Genomic DNA, 22,824 nt, shown 5'->3' with positions numbered 1-22,824 from the left:
TCTACTGCCTTCACATTGCCTCTGTTTCTGGTGTGGGCAGGGGAGAGGTTCTGGTATTCAGTCTCTCTTCCCCCTGCCACAAAGGAGCTGCTCCCTGTAGGGGATGGGCTTTTTAATGTGTGTCCTGGAAGGAAGTAGTCCTTGGAACTCTTTCTGCTCTGACAGTCGTAACTTTGTGGCCTTGGGCAAGTCACTTAACCTCCCAGTACATCAGTTTCTTCATCTTAATCTCTGAGGCAGGTAAATATATATACTATAAAAAGGGATCATTAAATCATCTACTATGACCTCATGTGGCTTGTGAGTTCAAATTAATTAATGCTAGTAAAGCATTTTATGAGTGCATTGGAAGGTACTATAGACACCACACACAGGGAAGACAGTCCCTGCCTCAAAGGGCGTCCTTTCTAAATGTTTCCCCCCTTGTATGGGGTTCTCCCTCCCCAAGTTAGGGAAACAAACTGTGTGGCAAGTATGGTCAAGTGCATAAAATAAACTGAAACAAACAGAAAAGCATTCTGTTTTGAGCTAAAATAGGGGTTTACAAACTGTGATACACATACCCCTGGGGGTATGAGAGGCATCTTTAGGGGAGTACACAAAGAGAAATTGTGTAATGGTGGATTTTATTTATTTTATTTATTGCATTTTCATAATAAGCTACTCAGACGAAGCTTTAAACTTGGTGGGAATTTGCAATATAAAATCTGGTAGTAAATTAACTTCAAGCTGTACCAATGAGAACCCTCATCTCCAGTCACCCTACAGCGCGTGTTCAGTTACCCATCAATTGTCCAGTCTGAGCTCAGCACTTAGGGGTTTTTTGGGTTGTATACGTCTCACTATATCTGTATGTAGCAGTGAAATATGGACAGATGGCTAAAGACAGGTAGTGTTAAGAATACAGAAAGTATCAGTGACGAGAAGGGTAGGGGTACACAGGCAGCTGATAGATCTGGACAGGAGTAGGCAATAAGAAAAGTTTGGGAATTTCTGAGCTAGAACAACAAGGAGTCTGGTGGCACCTTAAAGACTAACAGATTTATTTGGGCATAAGCTTTCGTGAGTAAAAACCTCACTTCTTCGGATGCATCCGAAGAAGTGAGGTTTTTACTCACAAAAGCTTATGCCCAAATAAATCTGTTAGTCTTTAAGGTGCCACCAGACTCCTTGTTGTTTTTGTAGATACAGACTAACACGGCTACCCCCTGATACTTGAGCTAGAACAATATGTTTGTAACAGTAATTGTTTAAAAAAAAAAAATCCCCCGAGTGACTCAAGTTGCCAGTTTTCCCTTACACTGGCTTTAACATGAGCACAAGTTTGTACATTGTGTGAGAGTTGTTTATGGGATTGATAGTTGCTCTGCCATGCTTTAGAAGCCACTAGAGCTTTGATGTAAAGGCTGAAGCGTCTATTGATCTCTGTTTGTTTTTTTTTTTTTTAAGAACAAAACTAGAACTTTCCATGCGAAAATACCTGCCATATATGAACATTAAGTGGTAAAGTACTGATTGGGGAAGTGTCAAGGGTGGCACATGCACTCTTTACTACCTCATATGTATGAAGTGTTAGTCTTGATTCACCCACTCTTCCTAAATTCTACACTACATCATTTCTCCGCCACCTTAGATACATATGCCGCACTATGTTACCTTCTGTATACAAATTAAACAGTTTAGCAGGGGCACTTAGATGAAAAGCATTCACTGCAGAATAAACTATTGTGAAAATGTGCTGGTAGTGACAGGAATTTAGAAATGAATTAAAATATTTAATGCTTTTCAGGATTATAGCACTAAATGGTGTTCCACGTGACTAAAAATCCCGAAGTCAAATACTTTACACCTGAAAACACACGTGTCAACTTTTTCTTATCCAGTTGGAAATTGACCTTTGACTCAATACTCTACAAATGATATACTCAGAAATTTTCACTGCCCAAAGCAGTTAATATTGGAAAAATTGTGTCCACTTATTCAGATGCTAACTTCTGAAATAGATTAATACAGTTTGACAGATCATATGAAAAATACAGAATAGTTTATACTGTTCCCTAAAAGACACAGTTGCACAAGAAAGCATGTGGTATATGGACAATTTATACACCTCAGTAGGTGTTTGAGAAACTGCTGTGATACAATTTTAAACTATTCCTATCCTGTCAGAGCTGAACACAGCTCCCAGGACCAACCCCGGGGTTGCTCCACCTCAGACATGCAGCAAGAAAAAGCTGGGGAGGGCCATTACCTGAAGGGAGGGGCAGAACCCTGGAAGCTCTTGTTGATAGTGAGAGTGATGATCTCAGCCTGCCTGTTCCTTTAGGGGTCAAGGTGGGTGAAGCTCTCCCTAGTCTATTTGCTTCCCATAATTGACCAAGGTCTCAGATGGGCGAGTGAAGATCCTCTTCCAGGCCCAGAAGCTCTCAACATTCTTAGCTCCTGCCTCCCTTTTCACAAGGCTGAGGAGAGGGAGGATTATGCACTACCTTCGGGGCAGATCCACCAGATTTAGTCCTCAATACACATGGGAATGGATCAGATGGTAGGGTAAAATCTCCTTTGTGTTCCTGCTGACCATGGCTTTGGAACAATTGAAGAGAGACAGCTCCTAGAGAAACCACTGAGGTTTGATGCTGATCTTGGTGCTGGCTGGGACAAGACATTAGGATATTAGTGCTGTATAGATTGCTGTGCAGTGCAGATGTGATCAATAAAGCTCACAGTCAGACTTACATCAGTGCCCAGATGTAAATACCACACCATAAATCGGGAAACAACAGGCAGTCTAATGTGAAGAAAATATCCAAACTGGAATAAAGCCAGGACAGTGGGGTTGATATCCTTTGCTTTTGTGCTTAGAAAAAGTGTCATGGGATATCATTCAATAAGTTTTCTGTTGATGCTTTACAAACCAAAAGACATTGCCTATCACAGAGATATTACAATCTAAATGTTACTTTTAATGGCAAAAGTGGTCAGATTGTCTTACATTTCATCTAAAAAGCTTTGTCTTATCCTTGCTACTCTACAGTGTTGTAGCACATAATGGAGTTAGTTAACTGGAATAAATATATTCCAAGGTTAGATTTACGTGTCTGTGTTCTAAGGATTTAATGCTGGAACTTTATAAATTCTACATTTCCTATAATTACTCTCCCAGGCCTTTAACAACATCAGTATAGATTTTGTGTTAATTCTCCCCCTTTTCAACTTGTTCCAGGCAATGAAATGATCTTGTTGTTTGCTGTGGCCTCAAATGGATAAAAAAAAATAGCTTTTTCCTGACTGGTGACTTCAAACAGGAGGCAGTTTCCCCCCCGAAAAGCTCATAATTCAGATATAATTGGACTATTCCATATTGAAGAGTGAATTCATCCCTCCCCTTTGCAAAGCAATCAAAGCAAATCAGTCTCATAAACTTTGCAGATATTGATTCCCCAGAAAGAAAATTTAATTGGAGCAAAAAGTATTGATTATGAAATAATTTCCACAACCTGAAAGTGACAGTACAATACCATTCTGTCTTCATGCGACTGCAAGGTGGCATCACAACTTTAGACAATAGTGGAAAGGATTACATACAAAAGTCTGTGTTCTTATATTTTTGCCAGAATCTTCTAATCTACACCAAAGGTTTGTAACAAACCTAGTATGCACGGAGTGCCCGTTGCCTCAAACATTTTGGGGACAGTAACATCTTTTTTCCATTGGATAAAGCAGTCAGTTTAGATTAAGGGTGAAAGAGTATGATTGCACTGACAACAGTTGAAAGAAGCCTGAGCTAAGGAGCTATACAAACTCCAGTTCTTAACTGGCCAGGACAGAAACTTGAAGTGCATTAGTATCATTATACTGACCAAATGCTAGCTTGGGTAATTAAAGTACCTGGGCAAATTCGGTTGGAGCCAGTATTCTTTTTCATTTCCTGTCCTGTGCTGTTGCCTAGCATTGCTGAGTGCTGAAAGGCTTTCACTTTCTAGTCCAGTGTCAGTTCTAAGTGCTTGATTCATGGATTAGAAAACCTATCTGAGGTAGGCAATGATATACAGGAGTGGAAGCCAGCAGGAGAGGACATGTTCCTGTGTCACTAATTGTGACCTTACAAGAGCCTGATGGGCATCTGACCGTGTGGTCTGCATATAATCTAACAAGGTCAGGAAGCAAGCATCTGACAAAGGAGCAAGCAGACCTCTGTCATCTCAGGCTTCTGTGCAATTTCACACACCCTCAGTTTTCAAAATCCCAGGGCTGTCACTGGGGTACCGCGTTGGGTGCTACAGGGGCATGCTGTGATATGCTGGGGCAGGGTGAATCTAGGCAGGTCAGGACGTTACTGAACTCCCCAATGCCCCCTTGTCCACAGTCTGTCAATAAACCACCTGGTATGATAGATCACTGGTGCTAACTTCCTGGCAAAGGCCTTGTTGCAGTCTGAGTGGGGCAGGGGCCCGTGAGGGGAGTAGGTTGAGATGCAGGGGGCAGGCTGGGCATAGGCCTAGTGCTGGTGATAGTCAGGGGCCCATGAAGGGGGGGGGGCAGGCCTGTGCTGGTGACAGGCCCATGAGGTTAGCAGGCAGAGGTGAGAGCGAGGTGGGCTTGACACAGGCTTGGGCTGGTGACAGGGCCCTGTGAGGGGACCAGGTGGGGGAGGGGGGCGGAAGGATGGGCACGGGCACGTGCTGGTGACAGTCGGGGACACGTCAGGGGAGGAGCTGGGCACAGGGCCGTTGCTCGCCCCTGCCTAATTGAATTCATCCTCCGCGCTGATCTCGAGAGAGAAAGCGCGTTCGGGCAGAGGCAACGACTAGCTATCGCGAGAGTTCTCCAAGAGAACAAGAGCTGTGGCGTGGCGGCAGTATGCGCGGGAGAATAAGGGCTCCCGCGAGATCTCGATGAGACTGCAACAGGTTACGGGCGCAGGTAGGTAGCCTCGCGACATCTCAGAGGCAGCAACACGGTGGGAATTCGCTAAATCTCGGAGAAGTAACCGAGTGTGTGCGCGCGGAGCGGTAGTAGTTATCTCGCGAGAGCGCAGTGAGAAGTGTTTGTTTGTGGGGGTATCGCGAGAGGTGTGAGGCTCGCGCACGGGCTACAGCCACCTCCCCCTGGCTGGAGCCGTTGGTGGTGGTGCGACGGCGGACGGAGACGCTATCGCGGGCCTGAGGTAGGCGCGGGGCTGGGATCCGCTTTCGCCGCCATGTTAGGAGCTGGTGTTGGCTGTTTCTTCTCTCCCACAGCGTGAGGGCAGCGACGGGGGCCTGGACCATTGGTAACCGGAACGGGTAGGCCGGGCCCTACGGGAGGCGGTGACAAGCTCAGTGGCCGAAGCTTATGGGCGGGTGTGTGTCCCCCGTGGTGTGGGGCCTGATGGTGACAAAAGCGGGGCTTCAGCCGGTCCCTCGGGACAGCAGTGCGCGTGCGAGAGCCAAGCGGAGACTTCGGCTGGGGGAACAGTACTACGCCCCCCGTCCGGGCCGCCCCTGCGCCGCGGTGCGGCCCTGGCTCGTGCGGGCCTGGCTTCCTCCATTGTTGTGCCTTGTGGCGCGCGCCCCCTCCCTCCGGCTCGGAGTACTGCGCCCTGCCCTCCCCCCTTAGTGAGCCGTGTGGGCCCTATCTTCCTTTTCGCCCATGCCGTGCTTCCCTGGCCCGGTCACAGTGCCTCCTCCGCTGTACAGCGCTGCGCGTTCCCGAGCATGGATCATCTCGCGGGGCCTCCCTACCGCATACCGTACGAGGCACGTTCTGCCTGGCCCCGATCGTATTGCACCGTGAACTTCCCCTTCGCCCGTCCCCAGGCACAGACCCTGCTGTACTGTGCGAACTCCCTGACTCTGATGACCCGATATCAGTGAGTGCGTTCCTCGCTCCTGTTTTCTGTCCGCTGTAGGGGCTGCCTGCTCTCCCCCCACATAATTCTTCACTATGGTTCTGAGACACGCAGCATCCTGCTGGTCCCCTTCCGCTGCAGTTCAGTGCACTCACTGTTCTCTAGCCTCTTTCACCACGCTTGGATCACCCAGCCCCGTACCACGTGGTGAACTTGCTTCTAGTTGCTGTAGGTACCTGGCCTGTGTTCAGATCCTGGGACCGGTTGGTGACTCAGGAACGCTGGTGTTTAAGCATATAAACTGTGGCCTCAGGTGGATGTGCACATGCCGCAGGTGAAGTTTTTGTTCTTCTTGGTCACATATATGTGGGGTGAGCAGCTGGCTTCATAAACACACATTCTGAGGCTAAACAGCACATTAATACATGTGCCTTCTGTTAATAGCATCTCTGAAGGCTGTTGCTCCTGAGGACTTCCAGAGATGGTGCTGTCTATCCTGGCCAAAGGCAGAGAGAAAATAACTTTAAAAACATATCTTTCTACTTTGTTTCACTTTCATGGAATTTGAACCATCTGTGTGCTGCAAGTACTGCACAGGCATGTTTAAATCTTTGCCTCCTGGGCTCAGAAAAATAAACTTTTAAATTACACTTAAAAAATTATAAATAACGTTCTTTTAATAGAATACCATTAACTTGAAATGTAGTGAACTTCAAAAAGTGAGCTGAAACTAACGTAAGTATTATACATATTCCCTCAGTGCCCTCCCCCTCTTTTTTGTGGTTCTACAGTTGCATTTTCTTTTTTAGAACAAAAGTTGCCACTAGAGAGAGCCAGACAAATAGGCAACTAGGGCCCTGATTTAGCAGACACGCACATGTTTTAACTTCATGCACAGGGCCTAAGTGACCACATACAAAATGCTGTTAAATGCATAAAACAGAAAAAGAGAGATTAAAAAGCTTTGAGTTATAGCTACATACGTATTACTTTTAACTTTAGGTTAAAAATCCTCAGACAGAAATATGACTTAAAAAAAAGTCGAATGTCCCATTTAAATGTTTATTTGCTTTACTAAGCATACAGTTTGGGCTAGAACTACCTGATAGTGCCCTAAATACAGAAAGTAGTAAAAGCTTATTGTTTAATGGTCTTTAGCTATATTTAAATTTTTAAAAAATACTTTGGTTTAAAGAATTCTCGAGTTTCATGAAGTTCAGGGAACATAAGGGGTCTTGTTTTCCCATCCAGAATGAGATAAGCCGCTCACATCTAGGAGATTTAGTATTCTTTGTTTAATAGGGTTACCCATCATTGGTAGCTGAGCACCTTACCTTTATTTACAAAAGCATCAGAAGAAAAATATTCATCTGTCTCCCAGATGTTGAAACCTTGTACTATGTGAAAATTGCAATGCACATACTTGTCTTAATCTTTTTCTTTTTACAATTTATTAAAGTCTGCTCTATTTTTAGAATAATACTCCATGTATCTAAACAACGAGGAGTCCGGTGGCACCTTAAAGACTAACAGATTTATTTGGGCATAAGCTTTTGTGGGTAAAAAACCCACTTCAGATGCATGGACACATTTTTTTTTTTACCCACGAAAGCTTATGCCCAAATAAATCTGTTAGTCTTTAAGGTGCCATCGGACTCCTTGTTGTTTTTGAGTAGCAGCCGTGTTAGTCTGTATCCGCAAAAAGAAGAACAGGAGGACTTGTGGCACCTTAGAGACTAACAAATTTATTAGAGCATAAGCTTTCGCATCCGAAGAAGTGGGCTGTAGTCCACGAAAGCTTATGCTCTAATAAATTTGTTAGTCTCTAAGGTGCCACAAGTCCTCCTGTTCTTCTTGTTGTTTTTGTGGATACAGACCAACATGGCTACCCCTCTGATACCATGTATCTAAATGTTGACTCAATAATTGCAACATAGGTTAATGGGAGTTAACCCTTTTGAATGCATCTGTTCAATCATGACTACATATCCACACTTTTTATATAAGGTGATAATAGGATATTTTAGAAGGGGAAGGTATGAACAACAAATTCTGAAACTACAGTATGGTCTCTTTTAAATAGGGACTCTGTTTATAACAGGGTCTTTATTTTTTGAAGAGTTCATCTGCAGAGTATTCCATACTTGAAGAGCTTTCAGTTAGTTGTGATGTGGAAATAACTGGGATGCTACAGGCATTCCAAGATTAAATGTTGCAAGAAGTAAGTACTTACTAAACAGATCCTGCCTATAACTTTTTCTATTCCCTAGTTTTATCAGGAATATCTGCATCATAAAAAATAGGATGAACTTTCAAATACCCCAGAATGAATTAGGGAATCATGCTGAATTCATTTCTAAAAATTCATTAACAGGAGAAAATCAGGAACTGATAGATTTCCTCTCTTGCTGTTTTCATACAAATAAAAAGTGCTATTGAGATGATGTAAAGGAGAAAGATGGGGACTGGGTAAGGTCCCATCTAATAGAGCTTTGGTTAGATCTGCCACTGATGTGGGAAGAGAGACTGCTGCAACCAAACTCATAAGGAATTGATCTCCATTTAGTCTTTATGTATCTATTCCTGTGCTGCTTGCCTCTATGATAATTGACTTCTTGATTAGTCCTCTGATCAGCACATGGCAACAAATAAATAATTCTTAGAAATAAGTATAAATGCTTCATAGTATTTCTGTGCTTTCTCAGTTTTCGCACATGTATTATGCTGTCATCTTAATTTAAATAAAGAGGTTTTTGGTTTCAGCAGTAAAACTTGAATGACCCATCAAGTTGTCTTCTCTGCAAGTAAAATATGTGCCAGCAAGTTCACAAACAGCATTTTGATCTCATCAGGAAAGAAAATATTTTGGTCTAATTACAGAACTATCTGTAGGTATGCAGTTTTTGCTTAGCTTCTATATCCTGGTGTGCACGAGAGGTTAGGTTGGGATGTCTGTATTATACTGCTACTTGTGACTTGCTCCATCTATGGGTGACTGTTTCTGATTCAGTCGTTCTCAGACTTTTGTATTGTGACCCATTTCACACAGCAAGCCTCTGTGTGACCACCCCTTATAAATTAAAACTGATTTTTTTTACATTTAACATGATTATAAATGCTGGAGGCAAAGTGGGGTTTGGTATGGAGGCTGACAGCTTGTGACTCCCAACGTAATAACCTCACGATGCCCTGCGGGTTCACAACCCCCAATTTGAAAACCCCTGTGATACATTGTACGGTCTAGGTATTGTTTTTAAATAACAGCAACTGTTATTTACTTGTTTAAAATCTTCCATCTCACTTTCAAAATTCTTGTTATAAATTCTTTGTATAACTGTAGTGTATAGAGACCCTAATCAAGATTAGGACCTCATTGTGGCAAAGTGCTGTATAAGCACATAGTAATAATGGTCTCTGTTACAGTGAGCTTAAAGGTCCCCATCCTGCAATGGCATATGCACAAGCTTACTCACACTCCTGAGCGGAGTCTCATGTTAGGCTCCCCTGGAGTGCAAAAATTTGTTTGAATGTATTTCATTGCAGGGTCAGGGCCTTTTGTTTAAGACAAATTAAATTAATATTAACAGCAAGGGGGAAGGAACACATTATAGAAAAGGGAAAGAACAGACTAAAGAAATATTTAGATGTATTCAAGTTGGCAGGGCCTGATGAAATTCATCATAAGGTACACTTGTAAGCACCTAGAGGATAATAAATAATAGCCAACATGGATTTGTCATGAACAAATTATGCCAAACCAATCTTATTTCCTTTTTTGACAGGGTCGCTGGCCTAGTGAATAAGGGGGAAGCAGTAGACATGATATATCTTTATTTTTAGTATGGCTTTTGACACCGTCCTACATGATATCTCCCTAGTTTGCTTATGAGACTGTGACCTAGATGAAATTACTATAAGTTATTATAACTCTGAAAACACATACTCCAAGTAGTTATCATGGTTTGCTATCAGTCTGTAGTGGGGTCCCACAAGGGTCTTTACTGGGTCAGGTACTATTCAATGTTTTCATTAATGACTTGGATAATGGAGTGGAGAGTATACTTATAAAATTTACAGGTGACACCAAGCTGGGAGGGACTTTGATAAATTGGAGAATTGTTCTGTAATCCACAAGATGAAATTCAATAAAGACAAGTGCAAAGTACTACATTTAGGAAGGAAAAAGCACAGTGGAGATCCAAAATGGGGAATAACTGGCTAGGGAGTAGTACTGCAGAAAAGAATCTGGGGGTTATAATGGATCACAAATTGAATGTCAGCCAACAGAGTGATGCAATTGTGAGAATGGCTAATATAATTCTGGAGTGTATTAACAGAAGTGTCATGTGACACATGGGAGGTAATGTCCGCTCTATTCAGCACTGGTGAGGCCTTAGCTCAGTGGTTCCCAAACTTTAACAGCCTGTGAACCCCTTCACTAAAATGTCAAGTCTCGCAAACCCCCTCCTAAAAATGAATATGTTCAGGGATTTTCTCCTTTACCTGAGTATAAATTATAAAAGCAATGATCTTGAAATATAAATTTTGTTTTTATAACATGCTTATTACACACTAGTATTATTTATAATTACAGTATTTTGATTACATTATGAAAATGGCAACTTTCTTCCAAGATCTCACTTTTGTATCCTGTATCACTTTGAATAAGCCTCTTATAAGGCAAGGCTCCTACCCTTGTTGCCAAGAAGCCTAATGGCATTTTGGGCTGTATAAGTAGGAGCATTGCCAGCAGATCGAGGGACGTGATCATTCCCCTCTGTTCGGCATTGGTGAGGCCTCATCTGGAGTACTGTGTCCAGTTTTGGGCCCCACACTACAAGAAGGTTGTGGAAAAATTGGAAAGAGTCCAGTGCAGGGCAACAAAAATAATTAGGGGGCTGGAGCACATGATTTATGAGGAGAGGCTGAGGGAACCGGGATTATTTAGTGTGCAGAAAAGAAGAATGAAGGGGGATTTGATAGCTGCTTTCAACTACCTGAAGGGGGGTTCCAAAGAGGATGGATCTAGACTGTTCTCAGTGGTACCAGATGATAGAACAAGGAGTAATGGTCTCGTTTAGATTGGATATTAGAGGTTTAGATTGGATATTGGGAAAAAGTTTTTCACTAGGAGGGTGGTGGTGAAGCACTGGAATGGGTTTCCTAGGGAGGTGGTGGAATCTCCTTCATTAAGGGTTTTTAAGGCCCGGCTTGACAAAGCCCTGCCTGGGATGATTTAGTTGGGGATTGGTCCTGCCTTGAGCAGGGGATTGGACTAGATGACCTCCTGAAGTCCCTTCCAACCATGATAGTCCTTGATAAAACATAGAATATCAGATGTGAAACAGCATGAAGGTATTTAAGAAGCCAACTCTGAGTTCCTTCTACACAAGCGTTCAGGTCTTGAACAGTCCAGGCAAACAATGCACGTTACAACAAAACTTATACTTGTTCTTCATAATTTTAAAAACAGTACTAGCTGCCTATTTAATTTTAAAAACAGCAAAAAATATCAACCTCCCTTTCCATTTCTTATAAGTAATCTTGAAGTTTAAATCTCCTCAGTGTGATAGATATGCTTGCTTTGATCTGCTTAGCTCTTGGCAGTCCAGGGACTCCAGGCTGCTGGCCCCCTGCTGCTCGGGGTTCCTAGGGACAGCTCTCTCCCCAGTTAGGGAATTTTTCCCCGAGAACCCCCTGTAACATTTCACGAACCCCAGTTTGGGAACCACTGCCTTAGCTGGAATATTGTTTCTAGTTCAGGGTGCCATGCTTCAGGAATGATGTGGACAAATTGAAGAGAGTCCAGAGGAGAGCAACAAAAATGATGAAAGTTTTAGGAAACCTCAATTATGAGGAAAATTTAAAAAAACTCGGTGTGTTTAGTCTTGAGAAAAGACTGTCGGGGGATAGGAGAGTGAACCTGGTAAGTCTTCAAACATATGAAAGGCTGTGTGAAAAGGATGGTGATCAATTGTTTTCCATGTCCATTGAGGATAGCAGTAGTAGTAATTGGCTTAATCTGCAGCAAGGGAGATTTGGGTTAGGTGTTTTAGGAAAAACTTTCTAACTAGACAGTTAAGTAGCGGAATACGCTTCCCATGGAGGTTGTGGAATCCCTATCATGACAGGCTTTTAAGAATAGTTTGGACAAATATCTTTTGGGGTCCTGCCTCAGTGGACTAGATGACCTTTCTAGAGCTGGAGGGGTCCTGTATTTCTATGGTTCTGTACGGATTGGATTTAACAAACAGGATTGAAAAAGGGGAGAGGCACAAGGATAGCACTGATAAGGTAATGTGGTTGCATAGGCTCACTTGTTCATACGATGAATCTGACTCGGTTACATTTTAAATAATATCTCTTACCTGTATTTCCCTATTTTCAACTTTTGAAAATAATTCTTGTGCCCGTTTCTTTTTCTTTAGCTCAGCCTCTTCATTTTTTTAAATCTGTTTTTTTTTTTCTAGGATTGCTGTTTTGTTTTTAGTAAAGCCTTTGTTTACAAAAAAGGGGTAAATAATGATTTTCTGGTTGTCCCCTCATTTGCATACTTCAGTACAACAAAAATGTATGCCTCGGTTTAAAAAAAACCCTAAATGTTACATAGGAAGCAAGCATCTTATTTTTGGACAAAGAGCTGTTTTGTCTCCGCATCCATGCTGTCTTAAACTTTAGCTTAAAGTTAAGAAAGTTTCATTTTTTAACATTGATTTGACGTAACTTATTTTTTTGTGTGTGATAAAGTAAACAATAGAACTTCTTTTACAACAATTGAGACGCTGTTTTCTGATGCAGTTATCTGCTATGTAGCATTTCCAAGTCTCAAACTATGGCTCTGATCCTGCAACCTGTTGTGTCTGTGGAGACAGAATGGATAAAAATAGATGATTAAAATACATTAAAATCAATTTTCTATTTAAACTGTTTTTATTAAAATTAATTTTAAAAAACTTTTGAAATTGGCAATCTATGTTAAGACCTAAACTTACTATGATCTGTTAAAATAATTTAATTAAATAAAATTAAGCAGTATATATCTGGCACTGAAGTGTTAAAGAAAGTAAAACAACTGAATTGGTTGAAGTCACTGGCTAAGCAACTAGAACCAGAATTTGTTGAAGTGTTATACTGTGTTTTGACAGAAGTAGCCACTTCTGCAGCTACGGAATATTTTTTTAATTTATTCAAGTAGTTCCGTTCAATTATTAGTTCAGAGTTGAGAAATCGGTTGAGAGTTGAAAAAGTAGGAACGCTTATTTTCCTCTTCCAATCTCAGGAAAAACAAGGTGAGAGAGGCTGAATTCTGCTAGTTCTACAATGGAAGGGTTTGGTGACCAGAAACAATCTGTTCAGTTCACTAACTACAGAGAATATTCTCCCTTTGGTTTAATAAATCAGTTTTAAATGCAAAACATGTTTTGATAAATTTTCTTGTTTGCAGCACAATTGAAGTAGATTTATTAAACTAATAAACAATTTTAAAATGCTGTTTTGTGCACTTTTAATTTCTGCTTTTCATCCACATGCAGCTTAATGCAATCTCAAGTAAAGTAATAAACTATAAATAAGAAATGCATCTTGCATCATTTTGTGACATATTCAAAATGTAAAAATTAAGAATATAAACAAATTTATTTAAGCAATGGTATAGCTTAACCATACATTTGTATTGATATAGTGTATCCCTCCTGTTTAGCAAACCATACCAAATTTAGTGTAAAGGCTTTAGATTTACAAACTAAACAAGTGCAACAACATGTTTTAATGGTTACCATGAATGAAAATCAACCTTTCCTTAGAAAATTAAAAATTATAAATGCAAAACAAGATTAAAATCAGTGATTGGATTGATTTTAAACTAATGCAATTTAAATATAGCAAACTTAATCCTCAGGCTTCTAGGTACTGGGTTTATTTTTCAAGCCATACCCTCTAGAATGAAAGATTGGACAACGATTACAAAAAGTCAGCTTAGTTTAGTTGAAATTAATTATAATGTGCTTCTGCTTAAACTAAAGAAAAAATAGAGATTGCTGTAAATGTATTAACTGTATTGATCATTCATAAGTTAGAACAGATAACTTTCAAACTGAACAAACTTCTGTCTATTGCATCTGTTTACAATCCTAAAAACACACAGCCTGGATTTTTGGCTCCCTGCAGAAATGAAACCTGCCTCCTATTAAGAGAAATTACACCTCCATTATAGATAACTTTTTAAGGATTGTAGGATCCGGCTTTATATTACAATAAGTTCTGTTAATTATATTTGGGGGCGGGGTGTGTGTGTATAATATATATATATATATAATGTGTGTGTGTGTGTATAGGGACAGATGCGCTAAAATTAGCATTTGAGAAGAGGACTTGCAAAGCTTTTTAACATGTAAACCAGTTATTTTTTTGTACTTCATCTGCTCCTAATTCTCCTGCCTGTTTTTGTGACTTTATCACATTTTCCTATGTTTCCTTTAATCCTCGTTACAGAAACTGTAGTGTTAACTGTTACTAAAAGTGTTTTTTTTTTTTTTTTTTTTTTTTTTTTTTAATTAAGTTGGAGTCCTTTTTAAGTCCACAGACTATACTTTCAGTCTTCCATAGGAAGAGCCAGTTTCCTTACACAGAACAACTTTTAACAGTGGTATTCTGTTGCTGGAAACAAATGTAGGAAGAAGAATGTGCATATGTCTGTAGTTCATGGATTATTGCTGTGACTAGTAAAACAGAGTTTGAACAAAGAACATAGAAGTACAAAAATTGCATTGGAGACACAGTTATGACTTTTGTTCATATTGGAAATGGAACAAGTAAATTGTGGCTAGAATAAATGGTTTAGTAAACAGCTGAAATAAACCTGTGTGGATTTATTCTTGTCCACTCACTTCACAAGGTGAGGCAACATGGATGTGGAACATAAAAGATAGACATGGACGCTTTTGTCTAATTTTCAAAACGTGTACAGTACTTAGTGTCAGTTTATTTTGGTGTTGCAAATTAGTACTATTAGAGTCAAATTAGTCAACACTTTCATTACAATCTTTTTTTATGTGCTCATGTTTGTGTTTTATTGCTGTCTGAAATTTGGTACAGAGTCTCAACTAGAGACTAGGGTTTTTATTAAACTTATTAAGAATTATTTTCAAGAGTGCAAACGAACTTCAGAGGCTTTATACCCTTTTGTAAATTGAAACCTTTATTAAATGGTTTTTGGTGACATATGTAGATTACATAAACATTTGTGCCATAACATGTATATCAATCCTTAAAGACTTAGGGTTATAATATTCCTTAATGGAAGTTGTGTGTGTATTTAGTAGCTCTAATTTTTAAGGAGAAAATTTACACGTAGTTTAACACATTAGACTTTGAATTAGCATGTCAAATATAAAAGAACAGGAGTACTTGTGGCACCTTGAGACTAACAAATTTATTAGAGCATAAGCTTTCGTGGACTACAGCCCACTTTTTCGGATGCATACAGAGTGGAATAAATATTGAGGAGATATATATACACACACATACAGCATAAACAGGTGGGAGTTGTCTTACCAACTCTGAGAGGCCAATTAAGAGAAAAAAAAACTTTTGAAGTGAAAGTTCACTTCAAAAGTTTTTTTTTCTCTTAATTAATTGCTTTCCTACAAGTGTTTACAGTACTATACTGCTGCAGGAAAACCAGAAAGTGAAACTGACTAGAAACAAAAGTGAAATTGCTTGATTTTCATTGTCCAAACTGAGAAATACAAAGAGTAAAACAGCACGAACTATGAAATGTCATTTAGATTTTTAAAACTTTATTTTAATAACCCGGGGCATTTACACAGGTAAGGAAATTAATTTTTTTAAAAATACTTTCAACCTAAGTATACCTTTAAAGATGCTGATAAGGTTTGTATGGCCGAAGATTAATGTATCCTTAGAACTTAGACTTATGTAGTGCTATCCATTTGCTAAAGTAGAACTTATTGATTTTCATGGGGAATTTCCACTGAAATGGATGGCACAATATAGCTGTCAGACTTCTAAATGTTTAGAAACAGAGTATGAATACTGTTTCTATATTAAAATAGAACAAAAACCCAGTACTGTTTGAAAATCAGCATTAATAATGCCTGTGTATATGGCAGCTACACATTCAGTATGGTTCCAATTTTTCTTTTTTGCATTTTGTCAACCTTTAATTAGATTTATTTTGGAGAACTTTCTTGCACAACTTGTTTCTAAAGATTGTTTGACATTGTTCATGTTTATCTGTAGTTAGTATCACTTCGACTTTAAAAATGATATAACGTTGAAATAGGTTTTACTATAAACTCTGTTTGATATCCATTTTCTGACTATAAATCTTTATAATTCTAAATTTAGATTCCAAAACACATCTGTTACAATTTTAACTATACTAGGAACAGCACTTTCATAGCACTACACTCTGAACTGAGCTAAATCAAACCTCAATTCCTTCCACTGCTTTGATCAGTCATGGTCATCTTGTTAGTGTGGCTCAGTTGATGGCACACTCACTTTGAAGTCAGAAGATCTTGGAGTACAGGTTCATCAGGACTTGTCAATACCTGGTATAGACACTGTACTGTAGTCCTTCAAGGGCCTGCAATGTTAGAAATGCTGTCTTTTGAATGAGATGTTAAACTTGACCATGTGGAAATTAAACATCCTTTGGCTATGAAATTAGTGGCTCTTATTTCTTTCTTTCTGTCCCCTTCCTACTTTTGATCTTAATTTACAAACAAAAGACTGGTGGCAATCATCAGATGCCAATGATATAAGGAAATATTTAGAGACATCCACCCAGACACATAATTTCCCTCTATATTCTACTTCTGGACAGTTAACAAGGATAAACAGATTTATAGTATAGTACACAAACTACTAAAAGACCCACAATTCTGTCAGCAGTGGTTTCGCACATAATTGTCTTCCTTCATCCTCTCCTGAGTTTCTCTCCCTGCTATGTCTTTTCTGTGTTTGTAGTCTTCATTTCTGTTTTTCTGGCTTTCTCTTTTCCTCTTTGCAGATCTGCAGCATCCTTGCAGTAACACTCTGCAGAAACAATTCATATGTAGAACCAGGCTACAGAGTGAAACTCAGTTTCTCTCTGCGGCAGAACTCTGTATGAGGTGCTACTACTCAAACGATCTTGATTTTGTTCAATGGTATTCTGACCAAAGCTATGATAGTGAACTAACAATCAAGAAGTAGGGCAGGAAGATTAGTGGTGGATCTGCTTTTGAGGGAAATATTGCTTTTTGAATAGTACTGTAGCTAACTTTGGTGTCCTGTTCAACTGCTAGTTTAAGCAGGTTCTGATGTCCAAAGCTATGTGCATCAAGCTATTGCTGGGCATATGGCTGTATTGCTCAACCTTTGTTACCAGTTTCTAACTCACTGTTTTGCAAAGTTCCTTGATAGACCTTAAGAACGGCACTATTAAAAAAACAAATTCTGTCCCATGCTACAAATGTATACTTGAACTGTACTTTAAGGATTTAAGTTAATGTAGATGTATATAAAATGAAGTAAATTTTACTTTGTAAAGTAGTTTGTGAAGTACTTTGAAGGTAGTGTGAACTATTAGAGAATGCTGCTACCAACTTTATCTTGAATATGAGCAAGTCTGAACATATTTCTCTGATACTTTAACATTTAATTGGCTCTTCATTTTACAATACAGTCCAAAAATGTCCCTTTTTTATAAAGAGACTCCTGGAACATGTTCAGCTTGGGTCTTGGATCTCACCATCTCTCCTAGCCACCTGCCTTCTCTGTCCCTCCCTACATCCTTGCCACTGAGTAATTTATTGTGTAGCTACTGATGTCTGGAATATCCTTCTACCTCTTCACATCATTTGCTCTTTCTAAATCATTTTTTTCCATGCTGCTTAATCTTATAGATCCCACCTGAAATTTATACAATGAAACTTATGTCAATTGACTGCAAAAGGCTGCAGATTTTTTTTTAACCATAGGTAAAGCAAAATTATACTCATAACATTGGATGCATTGACAGTAGTCCTTTCTGTTGGCTTTGTGTATTATTCATATCTATTATAGGATTCACTACATCTCTGATATAAGTCATAAATATTTGGTAAAGCATCGGTACGTATAACATATATAGCATCTTTCACCCCAGAGGATACCAAAATGCTTTAGACTTAAAAATATTGGTGAAAAAATATTTTACTTTAGTCACCACTGAAAAATGGATTTAAATTCAGTATGCAGTTGTGAGGATCACACACTCGTAAACCCCTGCTTGTACTTTTGAATTTGCCTAGTATTGGGAACGTGAAACTCTGCAAGGCTAAGTCCCTGGTGTGTGCCATAGAGCTTCTCTACTATTCATCTCTTTAGAGGAAGACCCCCGCTTTTATTCCCTTGTCTCACCCCAAAATGTCCCTCCTCTGACAGAAGGGTGCATGATTTGGGGCTGTATGATTTATATTCTTTTCTCTGTTGCAAGGCCATTATGTTTTTATGGGTGAGTGGCCATGCAGGGGGGCTGAGTGGCCCTGCAGGAATTCAAAGAGTGTATTCTTTCCAGGACCCAAATGCAGTCATCTTCCGCTACCAGAGAAGGGCATTCATATGGGGAATTGGACTGCTTAGACTGCGCATGCCACCAGTCTGTAGAGGTATAAATATGAGGGGAAATACACTACCTCACCTCTCCACAAAAATGAAATCCCTTTGAAATACAGCATCTCTGCATTGGAATAAATCAGCTGTCAAAAAGTGTACAGAAACCCTACAAAGCAGTGTAGGAAGTGAAGAATACCATATCCAATTGAAACTGCAGAAGAAATGTAATTAGGAAGAATATATTACTCTATTCTGGTATCCTAGGTAAATTCCAGATAATATTCATCTCTTGTGAAAAATGTTGAGGGACCTTTAACAACCATCGTGGTCATGATCTCAATTTTAAGTCACATCCAAAAGACAGCAGTATCATCAGTGTTTCCTAACAGTGTGTTGGTTCAGAACTGATGGGGATTGGGGGCGGGAAGAATAGCACCATCTTGTGATTTTTTTTACCAGTGCCTCTTCCTGCAGCAATAGGGTTTTCCTTGGACGTCTCCCATCCAAGTACTGACCAAACCTGGCCTTACTTAGCTTGAGATCTGATAGCACAGGCTGATGTGTTATGGCTGTGGTACAGTGAATAGATTCATTTCATATGTGGTATTAACCATATAACTGCAATTTGAGCAAGAGGTCTTATTTACTTTCTACCAAATTAAAACTTATTTTTCTTGTTCACATCTGTCTTCACTTCAGTAATTTGATTTGACTGCATAAAGGTTGAATATTATGTTTGGTCTTATTTACTAGATCTTATAGTAGACACTTGTTGCCCAAACTTCAGTTACTTATAACTTCCCTTTCGTCCTTTTCTATAGTGGTATAGTTTTCATTTCTAAATGTGTATATACCAAATTCATCTTGGTTTCCATGGCTTTGTGTTTTTTGTGGTCTTCTGGAACTTAGCATAGTAATGTAGGGTGTATACAAAACCATTAAAGATCAAGGCTTGTGTGCTAGTAAACTTGAGATGCTTTCTAACATCTAAAGCTTCTGAAATTCACTTATCTTCAGTATGACTCATTTTTTGTAGGAGAAGACTAGTTTGTATTAGGAGGAAAAACTACTGTATTTTTATCAAGTAATATATGTAGGTTCTGAGTACATCTCAAATCTGTTTAAGCTATGTAATAAAAGCCTTGTAAGATTGAGATCTTAAATGTTTTTTAGATCAACATGATGCATAAGTTTAAAACTGCATCTGTTTAAAGGGATTTATGACTAAAACTGCTTGTTTTTCTACAGAATTGTCTGGTGTTTCTCAGCTTGAAGAAGATCTACAGTCATTATTGATCCTTTTTTCTTGGCGTTACGATTTTGAAGTGAAGTTTACCTTTCTAGTGTGAGCTTTCTTTTCAGCCATCTTTAAAATTTTGATCCATAAAGTAGACAAGCTATAGTTCTACAATGTCCAAGTCATTCCAGCAGTCATCTCTAAGTAGGGATTCACAAGGTCATGGGCGTGACCTGTCTGCAGGAATAGGCCTTCTTGCTGCTGCTACCCAGTCTTTAAGTATGCCAGCATCTCTTGGAAGGATGAACCAGGGTACTGCACGCCTTGCTAGCTTAATGAATCTTGGAATGAGTTCTTCATTGAACCAACAAGGATCTCATAGTGCACTGTCTTCTGCTAGTACCTCTTCCCATAATTTACAATCTATTTTTAACATTGGAAGTAGAGGTCCACTCCCTTTGTCTTCTCAACACCGTGGAGATGCAGACCAGGCCACTAATATTTTGGCCAGCTTTGGTCTGTCTGCTAGAGACTTAGATGAACTGAGTCGCTATCCCGAGGACAAGATTACTCCTGAAAACTTGCCTCAAATCCTTCTACAACTTAAAAGGAGGAGAGCTGAAGAAGGTCCTTCATTGAGTTATGGTAGAGATGGCAGATCATCTACACGGGAGCCACCATACAGAGTACCTAGGGATGATTGGGAAGAAAAAAGGCACTTTAGAAGAGATAGTTTTGATGATCGTGGTCCTAGTCTCAACCCAGTGGTTGACTATGACCATGGAAGTCGTTCTCAAGAATCTGGTTATTATGACAGAATGGATTATGAAGATGACAGATTAAGAGATGGAGAAAGGTGTAGGGATGACTCTTTTTATGGTGAGACTTCGCATAACTATCATAAATATGAAAGTGAGTATGACAGAATGGGTCGTGGTCCTGGTCCTGAGAGATCTCTTTTTGAGAAAAAGAGAGGTGCTCCTCCAAATAGCAATATTGAAGACTTCCATGGATTCTTACCGAAGGGTTATCCCCATCTGTGCTCTATATGTGATATGCCAGTTCATTCTAATAAGGTGAGTTATGCATCAGATGCTTCTATTTTCCTTTACATTGTAGTATCTATTCTGTTTTTACCTATTTCTTTGACTATTTCTATAGCCTAATTACTTTTAAAAATCTGAAAATTTGAGAGTGAAAAAGGCACTTTGTTTATTTACAAAGTAATTGTTAATGAACACTTTAAACCAGGGCTTTACATTAATATTCTATTTGCCCAGATTGCTTTACTTCAGACCAAACAGTTATCATCTGCTGGGATATCTTATTTATATTTTACATCCTACATGTTCTCTTAACCACAAACATCTGGCATTTAAGCAGTTTTTTTGGTGTTTTTGTTTTTGGTTGGTTTTTATTTTTATTTATTTATTTTTTGCAGTGTATCTATTGTGCTATTCAGGAAGCTAGATTCAGCTCTCCTCCACATCTGTCTTGATTGCTGATATATATGTAGTTAAGATGCATTCTTGCACAATACTGCTTTTTTCCTTGTCCATGGCCAAAGGGAAAGAGTTAATGTAGAGCCCTGGAACTTATTTGCAGGAGTATAATTCACATTTTAGATTAGCTCATTCTTGCCTTTTTAATTTCACTTTAACACTCTATCTCATACTATGGCTGAAATTTGTCGTCATTTTTTCTCCTTTTTTCACAACTTTCTTAGGCACACTTCAGACTCACTTTTTATTGTCACATGTTGCATCTGTCCCTTTAGAAGCTCAGAAAAAAATCAGTCTGCTGCTGCAGTATCCTGCGCTGTGTTCCTGGTAGTGTTCTTTTACTTGACTTGCAAATAGAGTGGATCTTCTGGTATATTTATTTTTGATCAGACTTCCCTCTTAAATTATTCATAATTATAGTTCAAGTCTCTGACAAGGTGACAATTTACTCAAACTGGCTTATTTGCTCAGATATTATTTCAGAGCCCTCTTACTTTCAGCTTTTTGGTTTTATTCATTCTTGCTGATTTTCAATATACTAGGCAGCAATTTTGAAATTGGCTTTTAATGCCCCTCTGGTCAAAATCAGTTACATTATTTTTCATTTGAAGGCTTTGGGGAAAATTATTCAAGTTAAGAATACATACATTTGCCTTAAAATTGATTTAATGTGGTGGTATTGTTACTAACTTTTTCTTTACAGTAACGTCTGGAAGTATTACCTACTCTTGAAACCATTTTAAAGTAATATTTTGTGTAAAATAACTCAAATTAAGAAACCCCAAGTGTCCATATAACTTGAGAATTTAGCTGTTATGTTGTATTTACTAACTTGACAAAGCAAATACAGGTTTATGAATTATTACTTCAGGTAACTCCAATCATTTTTTTCCTTTATTTGAAGTTTATTTTTGTAACTGATACAAACAATAAACAACAAACCCATATTATATGAAAATATCTTATTTGGTTACAGAAGTTAAATGTTAACATCTTGAGATACTTTATAATGGTATCTCCTGTTATAAAGATTCTTTTCAGCACTTTCACTTACTCTGTTCTGCTTGCTTTGTTTTGTACAGAAACTTGGCATAAAAGAAGCCAATTATGAAAGGAAGCTTTTTTTAGAATGTGAAAAAATATTTTCCCCCTTTGACAGTGTATTGAAAACACTTTAAATTTACAAACATTCTCCAGCTCACTTTAAATCGTTTAAGATCAAGTTAGTAACATAATCCAAATGCAGGCTTAAACTTCCAATACATCATATAAAATATTTTGGAAATCGGTTCCTCTATTTTGCCAGGATCCAAATCCTGGGGTCTGCTTTCTTATCCAGAAATAACACCACTGCAAGAAGAAAGTATTTTCCTGCAATCATATAGGTACCATATTTTCTCTAGTTTTGTTAGATATTCCTTATGTTATGGTATTTCTAAGTCACAGGTAAAACACTAAGATCTGAATCCAATTCTAGGGGAAGCAGATTGGAATATGCTTCTGTGAGCTGGAACAACTCTAGCTTATTACTACAGTATCTTCTCTTTCCTCTAAAATAAAATAGTATCAGGAGGATAGAGAAGGGACTGTGTGTTTTATCAAAGTCTGCCAAAGGGAAAAACTTAACTTGACTTCACAAATATAAGAAGTTG

The 22,824-nt window shown here is 38.9% G+C and overlaps 1 protein-coding gene across 10 annotated transcripts in view; it reads left to right on the top strand.

The window, feature by feature from the left end:
* The first annotated feature begins 4,590 nt into the window (after window positions 1-4,590).
* Window positions 4,591-22,824, top strand: part of MATR3 (matrin 3) — a 46,556-nt gene continuing 28,322 nt past the window's right edge. For 2 of the 10 annotated variants that reach the window (XM_042850754.2, XM_005280795.5), the window contains exons 1-2: window positions 4,919-5,167; window positions 19,682-20,746. In XM_042850754.2, coding sequence (XP_042706688.1) covers window positions 19,844-20,746 — 903 coding nt within the window. In that variant the 5' untranslated portion in view covers window positions 4,919-5,167; window positions 19,682-19,843. Of the gene's footprint in view, window positions 5,286-19,681; window positions 20,747-22,824 lie in introns of all 10 variants that reach the window. The other 8 variants (XM_065555866.1, XM_042850753.2, XM_065555867.1 and 5 more) reach the window with 8 other exon arrangements.

The sequence above is a fragment of the Chrysemys picta genome, chromosome 8, assembly GCF_011386835.1.
Source record: "Chrysemys picta bellii isolate R12L10 chromosome 8, ASM1138683v2, whole genome shotgun sequence".
Lineage (NCBI taxonomy): Eukaryota > Metazoa > Chordata > Testudines > Emydidae > Chrysemys > Chrysemys picta.
The sequence above is the reverse complement of the archived record's forward strand: the minus strand, read 5'-3'. Positions and strand labels throughout refer to the sequence as shown.